Source organism: Papilio xuthus, unplaced genomic scaffold, assembly GCF_000836235.2.
Source record: "Papilio xuthus unplaced genomic scaffold, Pxut_1.1 DF829660.1, whole genome shotgun sequence".
NCBI lineage: Eukaryota > Metazoa > Arthropoda > Insecta > Lepidoptera > Papilionidae > Papilio > Papilio xuthus.
Window position 1 is genome coordinate 1662355 of NW_013528989.1, and position 11261 is coordinate 1673615.

At 33.0% G+C, this 11261-nt stretch overlaps 1 protein-coding gene across 2 annotated transcripts; it reads left to right on the forward strand.

Moving 5' to 3' along the window:
* Positions 1-220: 220 nt before the first annotated feature.
* Positions 221-10754, forward strand: LOC106116046 (uncharacterized). 2 transcript variants are annotated; one of them, XR_001227787.1, is made up of 9 exons: positions 221-610; positions 3584-3729; positions 4478-4546; positions 5744-5842; positions 6594-6686; positions 7635-7718; positions 9640-9718; positions 9939-9992; positions 10264-10754. XR_001227787.1 is itself a non-coding variant. In XM_013309769.1 (8 exons), exons 1-7 carry the CDS (start codon positions 606-608, stop codon positions 9684-9686), a joined length of 543 nt encoding a protein of 180 aa, XP_013165223.1. In that variant the 5' UTR covers positions 222-605; the 3' UTR covers positions 9687-9718; positions 9939-10121. The 2 variants fall into 2 exon arrangements, 1 of the variants encoding a protein (XP_013165223.1); XM_013309769.1 differs by lacking the exon at positions 10264-10754 and having other exon boundaries at positions 222-610; positions 9939-10121.
* The last annotated feature ends 507 nt before the right edge of the window (positions 10755-11261 follow it).

Consider the following 11261-nt stretch of genomic DNA (forward strand, 5'->3'; position numbering starts at 1 on the left):
CGATGAAATAGCGAAATGACTGTTGCCCATAGATATACGCAATTGCAGATGCGCAGAAAAATAATATTTTCCCTTCCTATGCATCCCATCCGGAAAATCCACTTCCATTTTTTTTTTTTTATAGGAGAAGGGGGCAAACGAGCAACGAATCGCCTAATATTATTTGATCCGACGCCCATGGACATCCGCAGCGCCAGAGGAACCGCAGATGCGTTGCCGGCCACGCCGTTTTCCATTCTTTCCTTTTAATAGAAAGGTTGGAAAGTAAAAGAGGACTAAAACTAGTCCTCTGGGACTCACACTCATCAAACTAATTGGAATTGCTTCCATTTGACGCATGTGTTGTGTGGTCATTGTATTGCTCCGGGCAAACCGGCCAATTTGGGCGAAGATGTTAAAGTGGTCTCTACCACTGTTAGTTGCAGTTATGTTACATCACGATGAGCTGTCAATTTAGTTGAGTTACCACTCAACGGTTCAAGTTTAAGTGAGTTGAACTTTTGAACCGGTTCAGAGATATACACAACTCGAGCCAGTCGCCCTTGGACAGTGAACGTGTGCGGTTGTCAGTTGTTAATATCGCAAACGTAGTTAATATAAGCAAAATGCAGTAAGTTTTTTTTTAATATTGTGAGCAACTAAAGTGGTTATTTTTCTTGATAACATCAATTTTTAATCTACATTGTGTTTTCTCAGAAAACTTTTTGATTCATTACTTTTACCGTAGACTGTCCAATTTTGGTAAAATCTTTAATATTTCTTACTAGCTGTAACCCGCGACTTCGTTCGTGCAGAATTAAAAAAAAACTTAGTAAATAACCATTGCGTTCCTCCAAACTATTTTATATCTGTGCCAAATTTGATCAAGATCCATGCAGCCTTAATATCACTTCAAACAAACATCGAACTAAATATTTGCAATTACTTTACAATTAAGCGCATGTTTTTGTTCAATTTATTGTAATTCGCATCAATTGTTCTATATTTAAAAATGATTTAATTTCATCTTCGGATTTTTTCTTTTCAAAAAAAAAATGACAGTCGAACAAATCTGTTAGGTTTTTTGTTTATTGCACGATTTGGTAGAGTCATGTATGTCGATTCGTATGTGTATTTGTTTTCCTATGCCGTCTGCATACACGGCTTTAATTTTGAAATGCGGTAATTTTATTCATTTTTTATTTTAATTAGTTACTATACGATATAAGAATTAAAATAATATGTTGTCTATATGCTCTTCTACACTCTGTTCTATATGTATGCCAAATTTCATCGAGTTCCGTTCAGTCGTTTCAAAGATATTTTCAAACATCCATCTAAACATTCGCATTTATAATATTAGTAAGATTTTCACAATTTGCCTTTTGCAGGCGTTGTAGCAGAAAATATCCTTATAACAAACTAGCTGTGCCCGCGACTTCGTTCGCGTGGTTGTCGGAGAAACTATCGCGATTATCTTTTAATAGCATTTTTCTTCGCTCCTATTGGTCGCAACGTAATGTTATATAGCCTAAAGCCTTCCTTTATAAATGGACTATCCAACAAAAGAAGAGTTTTTCAAATCCAGTAGTTCTTGACATTAGCGCGTTTAAACACTCTTTTATATATATATATATATATAAAAGAAAGTGGTGTTAGTTAAACTATTTATAGCTCAAGAACGGCTTTACCGATATGCCTGAAAATTGTTGAGGAGGTAGCTTAGAGCCAGGAGACGGACATAGGATACTATTTGCTTATTTTTTTTATTCGAATTTATGCCTTGAGCTGATTTTTATTTAACTTACTAATATTATAAATGCGAATGTTTAGATGGATGTGATGAGGATGGATGGGGGTGGGCTACACTTATTAAGTTTTTTATATATATGTATCCACGCGGAGGGAGTCGCGGGTGACAGCTAGTATTAGTACAAATTACTTTTACAAACACGTATAATACATTCCTAAGTTTTATTTTTTACTGTGGGCTAAAGTTGTATTGGTCTCGGCTTTTTGAGGTTCCGTACCTCGGAAGGACAAAAGGAAACCTTTATAGGATCACTTTGTTGCTCGTCCATCTGTCTGCCAAGACCATTTTTATAATTCACTAGTCGTCACCCTTTGTTCGTACATAATTGACTTTGCAAATCGTTTTTCGTGTTTAATTTTAGATTAAAAATAACTTTTTACGGTTAATTAACGTTAACTGTTTTAATTTCCTTAAAATATTTCGCCAGTTAATATGATAAATGACGTCATAAACCATTATCAGATGTTATTTCAAAGCTTAAAACGCGTTCTAATTAACAATTAAGTTGTGAGAAATTGTTTGCATTCTCAAGGCTTAAATTATCTTGTATCTGTATAAAAGGTTATCATTATTAGTATATTTTCAACTTGTTTTCTGAATTCTATTAAAAGAAAACAATAATCAATACATTTTAATTAAAGTACAGTCACCATCAGTGATAGTGTTCCTTCACAACATAAGTGCAAATAGTTTAAACGCCCTTTACGCTTTGAAATAACAATATTTTATAGATTTTGTAACTGTATCTAATCAAGTTAATATTAAGCACCTGGATGACCGATTTTTAAATTGTGTTTTTTGGAATTTAGATTTGAGTAGGAATTACTAATAAAATGATGAAATTTGAATAATATTTTTCTATCTTATCGATAGAAAAAGTTAAGTTTATGTTTAAGTTGATTATCGATAAAACACGAGTAAAATGACATTTTCTAAAAATGATTCCTAGCTAGATCGATTTATCGCCCCCGAAACCCTCTATATACTAAATTTTATGAAAATCGTTGGAGCCGATTCCGAGATTCCAATAATATATACAAGAATTGCTCATTTAAAGATATAAGATAAAAATTATCGATCAATACATCGTTAGCACTCTTTATTTGTAACAAGTTACTTTAAGTAATTTATTCTGTAACTGAAACACCGCAAATGTAGGCGACTGTACTTTTAATTAAGAGTTTAATAAGCTTTATCCACTAATCACTATAAATAGATAGGCTATTGCTTGGAAATTACAGCTATTATTAGTTGGAATCCTCACCGCTACATAATGCTACCATCAGAGCCATTGATGAAAATCAAATAGGCACAAAATGTAACGTTTCATAGCCAGTCCATTTATAGAGGTTTTTTTATACATCATGCAACCATCGTTTTTCTGTGGCCAACATCCCCTATTATCTCTGTTTTGTCAAATAACAGGGATGATATGTTTTATACAGAGATTTTGATCTCTCAAACAACTTATACGCCTAACATATAAGGGGATATTATTAATTTCCGATCCTTTTTTAGGTTTTCTTTTATGGGCGGCGCTATGTCGCCCTCTCGTTCCCCCTAGCATGTTGTGGCCAGAGACTTTGGTTACTTTATTTAAATTATTCACAAAATTCTAACACTAGTTGCTTATAAATTAATACTTTTTTACTTACTGCTAATTTAAAACTTAATGCTATACAGTTAAAAATAATACTTAAAATTTAATATTACTATTTACATTTTAAAATTTCTTAATTAAATAAAATTGATAAAATTACAATAAAAACTGATGTCAACTCCTTTTTTTAGGTTCGTGAAGAGCATATTAATTTTATCTCTAGGATATTTGACCTTAGCCGAAGTGAACAATGACTTCGACAATTTTTCAATGGCCATAAAGGAATATCTCGACACGTACAGCCCAGAAGTTCAGTCGCGCTTATTAGAAACAACAGGTTAGTGCAATTTTTTTAATAAATACGACAAAATGGCGACGCGAACGCTGTCCATAGACATCCACAATCAGTGTTGCCAACCTTAAATACAAGTCAAGTGTTGAAACCCCTGAGCGACCGACGCTCTTTTTGCTGGCGTCTACAACTGTACGCTGTCATTTTGTAATTTGTCTAGCCAAATAGTAGACTCCGCAAATTGTTTTATCAAACTCTTTATCTCTATGTGGTTTGCATTCTTAATTGTGTATAGGAAATTGTTCGTATAATATTTTTAGACAATATTAGAAAGAATCAAGTCAAGTGTCAGATTAGTCATATTTGAGGAGCGTCGGTGGCTCAGTGGTCAAGCACTTGACTTGCAATCTGCAGGTCCTGGGTTCGAATCCCGCCATGTACCAATGTGTTTTTCCATTTCCGATTTTCATATGTACATTTATCCGAAGTTCTTACGGTGTAGGAAAACATCGTGATGCAAACTGCACATAACTGTGAAGAAATTCAAATATGTGTGAAGTCAACCAAACCGCACTTGGCCAGCGTGGTTGACTATGGCTTAATCTCCCTTAACTTAGGGTAAGCTCCGAGCCCCTCGGTGGGGACGTATAGTGAGCTGATGATGATGATGTCAGATTAGTGAGGGGACACGTTGATATTTTAATAAGGCTAGTGTTGCGCACACCGGCACACAGTCGAATTTCCAAACAGTATGTTTTAAACAAATTTAATCTAATCTTTATTTTTATTATAGACGTTGACCCAATGGAATTAGCATACCGTATAGGTAATGCAACAAAAAATATATTGGAAAATGCAGAATGTAAGTAATATTTTGTAAATATAATTTTAATATACTTCGATGGCGCAGTGACCTAAAAGTTTTTTTACAAAGATTTTGGTCTTAGAAACCAACGATAAATCTTATATCAAACGTCAGATTCCATAAATGACGGCAATAACCATAGACAAATTGTGTATTTTAATAAAACTCGTTAATTGTAAATTTCTGGTCCACTATTTTTCTCACATAATTATTACGCTACCCCCGCCGCTCTGTCCGAGCGGGATTAAAAAAACTTAATTAATCTATGTGTTCTTATAGACCAGTGGTTCCCAAACTTATTTTGTCTACTGCCCACTTTGAGAATAAATATTTTTTTAGCGCCCCCATATTTTCACATATTTAAAAACCACTATAACTTCAAATTAAATTAATTAATTATTGTGACCTATATATGTATATTAACGATGAATTGTAAACGAAACTTTTACTATAATCCGCAACTTGAGACCTGCAGCGCACACAAGGGGGCATTATCGCACACTTTGGGAAAGACTGTTCTAGACGATGTTCTACATCTATGCTAAATTTCAGCGAGATCCATACAGTCGTTATGGAGATTTCTAACATACATCTTGTTCAAATAAAAGCAACACACTCTTCGCTTTAAATGTTTATTATGGAATTATAATTATAACTTAACACAAAATATATACAAAACACTACGATATAAGAAATGTAAGTAATTTAAGTACAACACTTTTCTCCGATCATTGTTAAAACTCACTCTTCTCTACTGAAAAATAACAAAAGACTTACTCGATATAGTAAATAAATAAAATCTCACGGCGCCACTATGTGCCGGTATCTTTCTACTTTTTTAATGTCGCCCTCTAACGTAATGTCATCGAATTACGCTTAAATACATCTAAACATTCGCATTTATATTAATAAGAAGTAAAATCTCAATTAGATTTCTCACAATTTATACAAAATAACTGAAAATTACGAATATCATGTCGCCATGTATGGAATTTGACTAGCCTTACTTTATAAACAGTGGGGCCTAGCATGAATATTTGTGACAATCGCTTTCGGATCGACATCGTCAAAATTAGTATGAGATTTCTGATGTACTTTACACAAATTTTAATACATATCGGTGATACGATGACTATTATCACAATCATGCTAGACCTACAGATTACTTAATTTCAATGTTAATAATTTCTTCAGATAATAACGATGATGAATCCATCAGCGCAAAGCTTATGAATATGAACACAGAAATCACGGAGAAAATTACAAAAACAAACATTGATTCTGTAACAAAAGGTATGACATTTTTCATGAATTGAACTAATCCCTGTTCATATCAAGCCAGCTCAGTATTCCAGTCGAGCTCGAATACGCTGTCATACAACTGGACTTATGTGGACACCCACGGAAGCTAATAGGCCAGTCGTTAACTGTCAGGAACTTAAATAGGTGCATTTATATCGGAACTATAATAAATCTGTCATTTCTAATTTTAGACGTTATTAGTTAGAATCCTTTGGCGCGAACGACGTGCTTTCGTTACATAGTTCAGTGTCAGAATGAATAGTGAGGGGACATAAACGTCGACATTTTAGTAAGGCTAGTGTTGCGCCAGTACACCGACACAGTGTCGAATTTTCTTCCTAACACTTAGCCTACCTATTCACTTTATAAAGTGCCATGACGTCATTATAATTTATTTTTATTAAGTTGGTACATGTAAAGATTCGCCATACCTGTCATAGAGCAAGCTAAGAGTTTGATTTGCAAAAGAAAGTTGTCGTAAAAAAAAAATTATATCATAAGTTTGCAAACGAGTGAGCGGCAACTAGAAGAAGCGATCGTTGAGACACGCAATTGCATATGCGTTGCCTACCTTTAATCGACGGAGGGGATGCACAGAAAGAGAATATTTTCCCTTTTCATACATCCCTGATCCGGAAAATCCACTTCCATTTACCATCCTTTACTTATAAGTAATATGGTGGGAAGGGAAATAGGACTAAAATTAGGCCTCCTGTTGTCTTAATATATTTCTTCCTTTTAGATCCCTTCGATGAAGAAAATCTTAAATTGTTAGCATCAAAAGCATTCATCGAAGATAAATACATTGAAATTACAGATAATAAAACAACTGAAGGTATAGTATATTATTATAATAAAATATATATAAATATATTATATTTTAATAGCGTCAATAATCTAATGGTTAAGGGTTTTCCGATCACGAGGTCGGAGGTTCAAATCCCGCCTTTCGACTATTGTCGTAAACCATATCCTAGCACAAGCCTAGAGCTTAGTTGGAATGGTAAAAGAAATATTAGTAAATTTAAAAAAAAAAATCTAATAAAAAAGTATGTAATCTTCCATACATCTCTATCAGCCGTCATATCTGAATCCACGTCTTACGCATATCTTCTTACACACAATACTTTCTGTGGTCTTCCTCTTCCTTTGTAGCCATTCATTCAATCTCATTACTTTTTGTTTATATCATCTCTCCGCATAACATGTCCAAACCACGCTAAACTATTCCTCTCCCCAAATTCTCCATCACTGACACTACTTTCAAACTTCTAACATGCACTTATAAAATTAAAAAAAATAATTAGCGCTTAAACTTTAAAGGCACACATAACTTAGTCAAAAGCTTTTTTTATATCGTAAGGTGGCAAACGAGCGAGGCCATCTGAATCGCTGATATAGCAAAGTGACCGTTGCCCATAGACATACACAATTGCATATGCGTTGCCTTTAATCGACGGAGGAGAGGATGCACAGAAAGAAAATATTGTCCCTTCCCATGCATCCTCTAATCCGGAAAGTCCACTTCCACTTCCCATACTTTCCTTATATTATAAGAAAAAGTGTGGGAAGGGAAAGAGGAGTAAATAAGGCCTCCGGGACGCACACTCATCAGACTGCACGTCTTCTGTATGGTCGTGGTATTTCACCGGGCGAGTCGGGACTATTCCTGCGAACATGTTGAAGTTCGCTCTACCATTGTTAAATGAAATAATTTGTTTTTTCTTACGTAATTTACTCTTATATTTAAATATAAATACATTTATTATAATTTTATTTACAGTAAATGATGACGACGCAGAAATGAGTTTGTTCTTGCAAAATATGAACAATGAAAAGTCTTCGACAGGAGGTGCATCAAAGAAAGGTTTTTACACATCTTTATATATATAATTCTTCTGTGAGTGTGTATGTCACTGAACTTCTCTCAAACGACTGGAGCGATTTTGATGAAATTTTTTGTGTGTGTTCAAGGGGATCTGGGAATGGTTTAGATTCACAATTTTCGCCAAATATTAACTTCATATTAATTTATTCAAATTAAAGACCTGTAGACAGGACAACGTCTGTCGGGTCCGCTAGTAGATTTTATATAAAAGAAAGTGGTGTTAGTTACGCTATTTATAACTCAAGAACGGCTTTACTGATATGCCTGAAAATTGGTGAGGAGGTAGCTTAGAGCCAGGAAACGGACATAGGATACTATTTATTCATTTTTTTTTCTTACTTATAAATGCGAATGTTTAGATGGATGTGATGTGGATGGATGGTTTGAAGATATCTCTAGAACGGCTGAACAGATCTCGATTAAATTTGATATACGTATAGAACATAGTCTGCAAGTACACATAGGCTACACTAATTCGGTTTTCAAATATCCACGCGGACGGAGTCACTGGCGACTAATACTAGCTGTATTACAAAAAAAAACAATGTCATCGGCAAATCTTGTACGCCGCCATTTTATAATTTGCGTAAGCAAATCGTAATGGGATTTTTAACCGATGTTATATAATTAGGTTATCTATACGATTTCCAAACCTAATAATCGATCCATAAATTTACATTTACATACAAATTTTACCATTTTTGACTAACTTCGACGTTATATCGTATATCTTAGAAACGGTGGCTCGTAGTAAAATAGTATTAAGACATTTTTATAGATAGTTTTATAATCTATATTTTTTGTCTGAGGTATTTTTTCGACAAAACATAGCGTTTTGCTATAAAAAACACGAAAAACTCTTTGACCTTTGACCTTGAATAAAAAAAAATCCATACAGAAAAAATGAGGGAAGTTTAAAATTTTATTAATTATATTTTGAACGATTTCGCCAATTTAAAATTTTAGGAATTTATGTGACTTCACTCTTGACTTTCAGTTTAATATGACCGAACAATTTATAAGAAGTAGAAAAATTTATCCATCGTGATTTCATTGGGTTTGGTCGATAACCTATTTGTCCGAATTCCTTACAAATATTTTATTTAAATTAATATTTATTAATTAAAAAAGGTCACATAACATTTTTATTTTTCCTTTTATTAAAAAAAAAATGTATTACACGTTTAAAATAACATATAACAGCTGAATTATCAATGTTTTTGCACTTCGATCCTTTGCCCTTTTGTTATCTTACGCGATAAACATGTACTTTTGATTTGGCACGTCGCGTCGTACGTACTCTTATGATTTACGTGCCAAGTAACGTCATACATTTAGACCAAATATACGTATACTAGATATATATGTAGATAACCTATTAGTTGTCAGCCACAACTTTGTCCGCGCGGAATTAAAAAAAAACTTAGTTATATGTTCTACATCTGTGCCAAATTTCATCGAGATACATGCAACCGTTCTCGAGATAACCTCTAACAAACATCCATCCATACAAATATTAGCATTTATAATATTAGTAAGATAGACGGAGTTTTTAACAAGTTTGACGTCTTATTGAAAGTAAATTTTCCAAATGTCATTTCAAGTTGAGTTGTGAGGCATTTTTCCCCCCACAATCTACTTGCGCATTGGTCCTTTTTTATCAAGCGTTTAAATACTTGTATTTCTGTGTATCTGTTTAAAATGGCAGTGGTTTTAAAACGCTAGGCTTTTATACTTCTCATCATTGCATTTTGAGGGCTAGTTGAACGGAACAAGAGTGATTTTAAAACTTTCGTCACTCGAAACCCCCGGTACTAAAAAAGCGCCCGTCTTATACAGCATAGTATTGTGTTTTTATCATTTGTAACAACTAAGAATATAGTTGTTTTTTTAATTTCAGATGCTGCCATTTTAGTGCCAAAATATATCATGGAACGTGGTGATTAAATTGTGTAAGACACCAATTATGTTTATTATAGGTAAATATTTATGATTACAAACCTTAGATTTTAATATCATAACAAGGCTGGAAAGATTTTTCTTCATTTATCTGAATTTTTACGTTGAAGTATGAATTCTTTTAATATGAAATCAATCTAGACAACATTTTTGACAACTGACAACCGCCATGTTTTTTGCCAAAGAAAAAAGATAGACTGTCATCATTAAAACCATAAACACAATCGTTTTTTTTTTCAGAAAGCATACGAACAAAGCAGATTTTAAAATGGACCGGATATTGAGTTGTGAAAAGTACGTGGCTATTCATTAATTACGGCAGGATTTCTATATGGTTATAGGTTCATGGAATATATTTACATACTTTTATACAGGGTGGTCCAACCCATTTTTTAATATAATAGCGTTACGCATAATTAATTTTTCCTAACATATCCAATTCTAACAAATTTTACATAAAAGAGAATATGATTTGAGAAATCTTTTTTTAATTTTACATGAAGGTAAGAAAAGTTCGAAAATGTCAAAAATAACCTTCAAATGAATAACATCTTTATTGTTCCAGAGTTCAAATCACATGACAATGGTTTATAACAGGACATTGAATGTGTAACTAAACAGCCTCTAAAGTTATTTAAATTTTAGCGTATTTGAATTTGCATTTGTAGTTTTATATTTAGCCGTTATTTAATTTTTATAATACAATTGTGATATTTTTAGTTAATATAAGTTTATACTATGTATTTGTGACGGATTCTCTCATATTTGTAGTCACCAAGAATATAAAAATCCTTGCCAAATGTCAAACGGCGTCAAACATTATTTTCCAATATACGCCAAAAAATAATCAATTTTTTCTGCAAAGTGGCAACGGGTTCTATATTTCTGGTCGGGCTATTACCATACAAACACGTATAAAAATATTTTAACCATAGACAAACTGCACATTTTCACTACTCCCTGTGATTTTCAAAGTATTTCTGAACATTTTCTCATTAAATGTACTAATCATATAGTACTATTATCTCTTAATTTTAATTCCATAATGTTTAAAAATACTTATAAAAAAATCGTAATGGCCCTCATGTAACGTTCCTTTGTGTATTATATTGGAATGAATGAAATAAAACTGGTGCTAATTATTTGAATGAGTGCAAATAAGTTCACTTTGATAACCTTGTATGTGAAGATATATATTAATATTAAACTGATAAGAAGCAATATAAACATAGAATTAAACTTTACGTAATTAGTTTAACTATCATAGATATAAAACCTATAATTGTTTTTAGACATTATTATCTAGAATCCTTTGTCGCGAATGGCGCGCTTTCGTTACAAAGTCAAGTGTCAGAATGATTAGTGAGGAGATATAAATGTCGACATATTACTAAGGCCAGTACACCGGCACAGTGCCTTTCTTCCAACAAATGCCAAATCCGGAGCACAAAAGTGAAGAAAAAAATGCCTTTGGTAGACTTTTGGCGGGATAATTCCTTCAGTGTTGTCATTTACAATATAAAATGACATTTGGAAAATGAAAATCACTCTCGACACGAATCT

What these genes read in the sequence shown, in the direction of transcription:
- LOC106116046 (XM_013309769.1), top strand. An exon ending in TATATTGGAAAATGCAGAAT is followed by an intron (nt 4,547 to 5,743) that starts GTAAGTAATATT and finishes TAATTTCTTCAG; the next exon opens with ATAATAACGATGATGAATCC. An exon ending in AGATAATAAAACAACTGAAG is followed by an intron (nt 6,687 to 7,634) that starts GTATAGTATATT and finishes TTTTATTTACAG; the next exon opens with TAAATGATGACGACGCAGAA.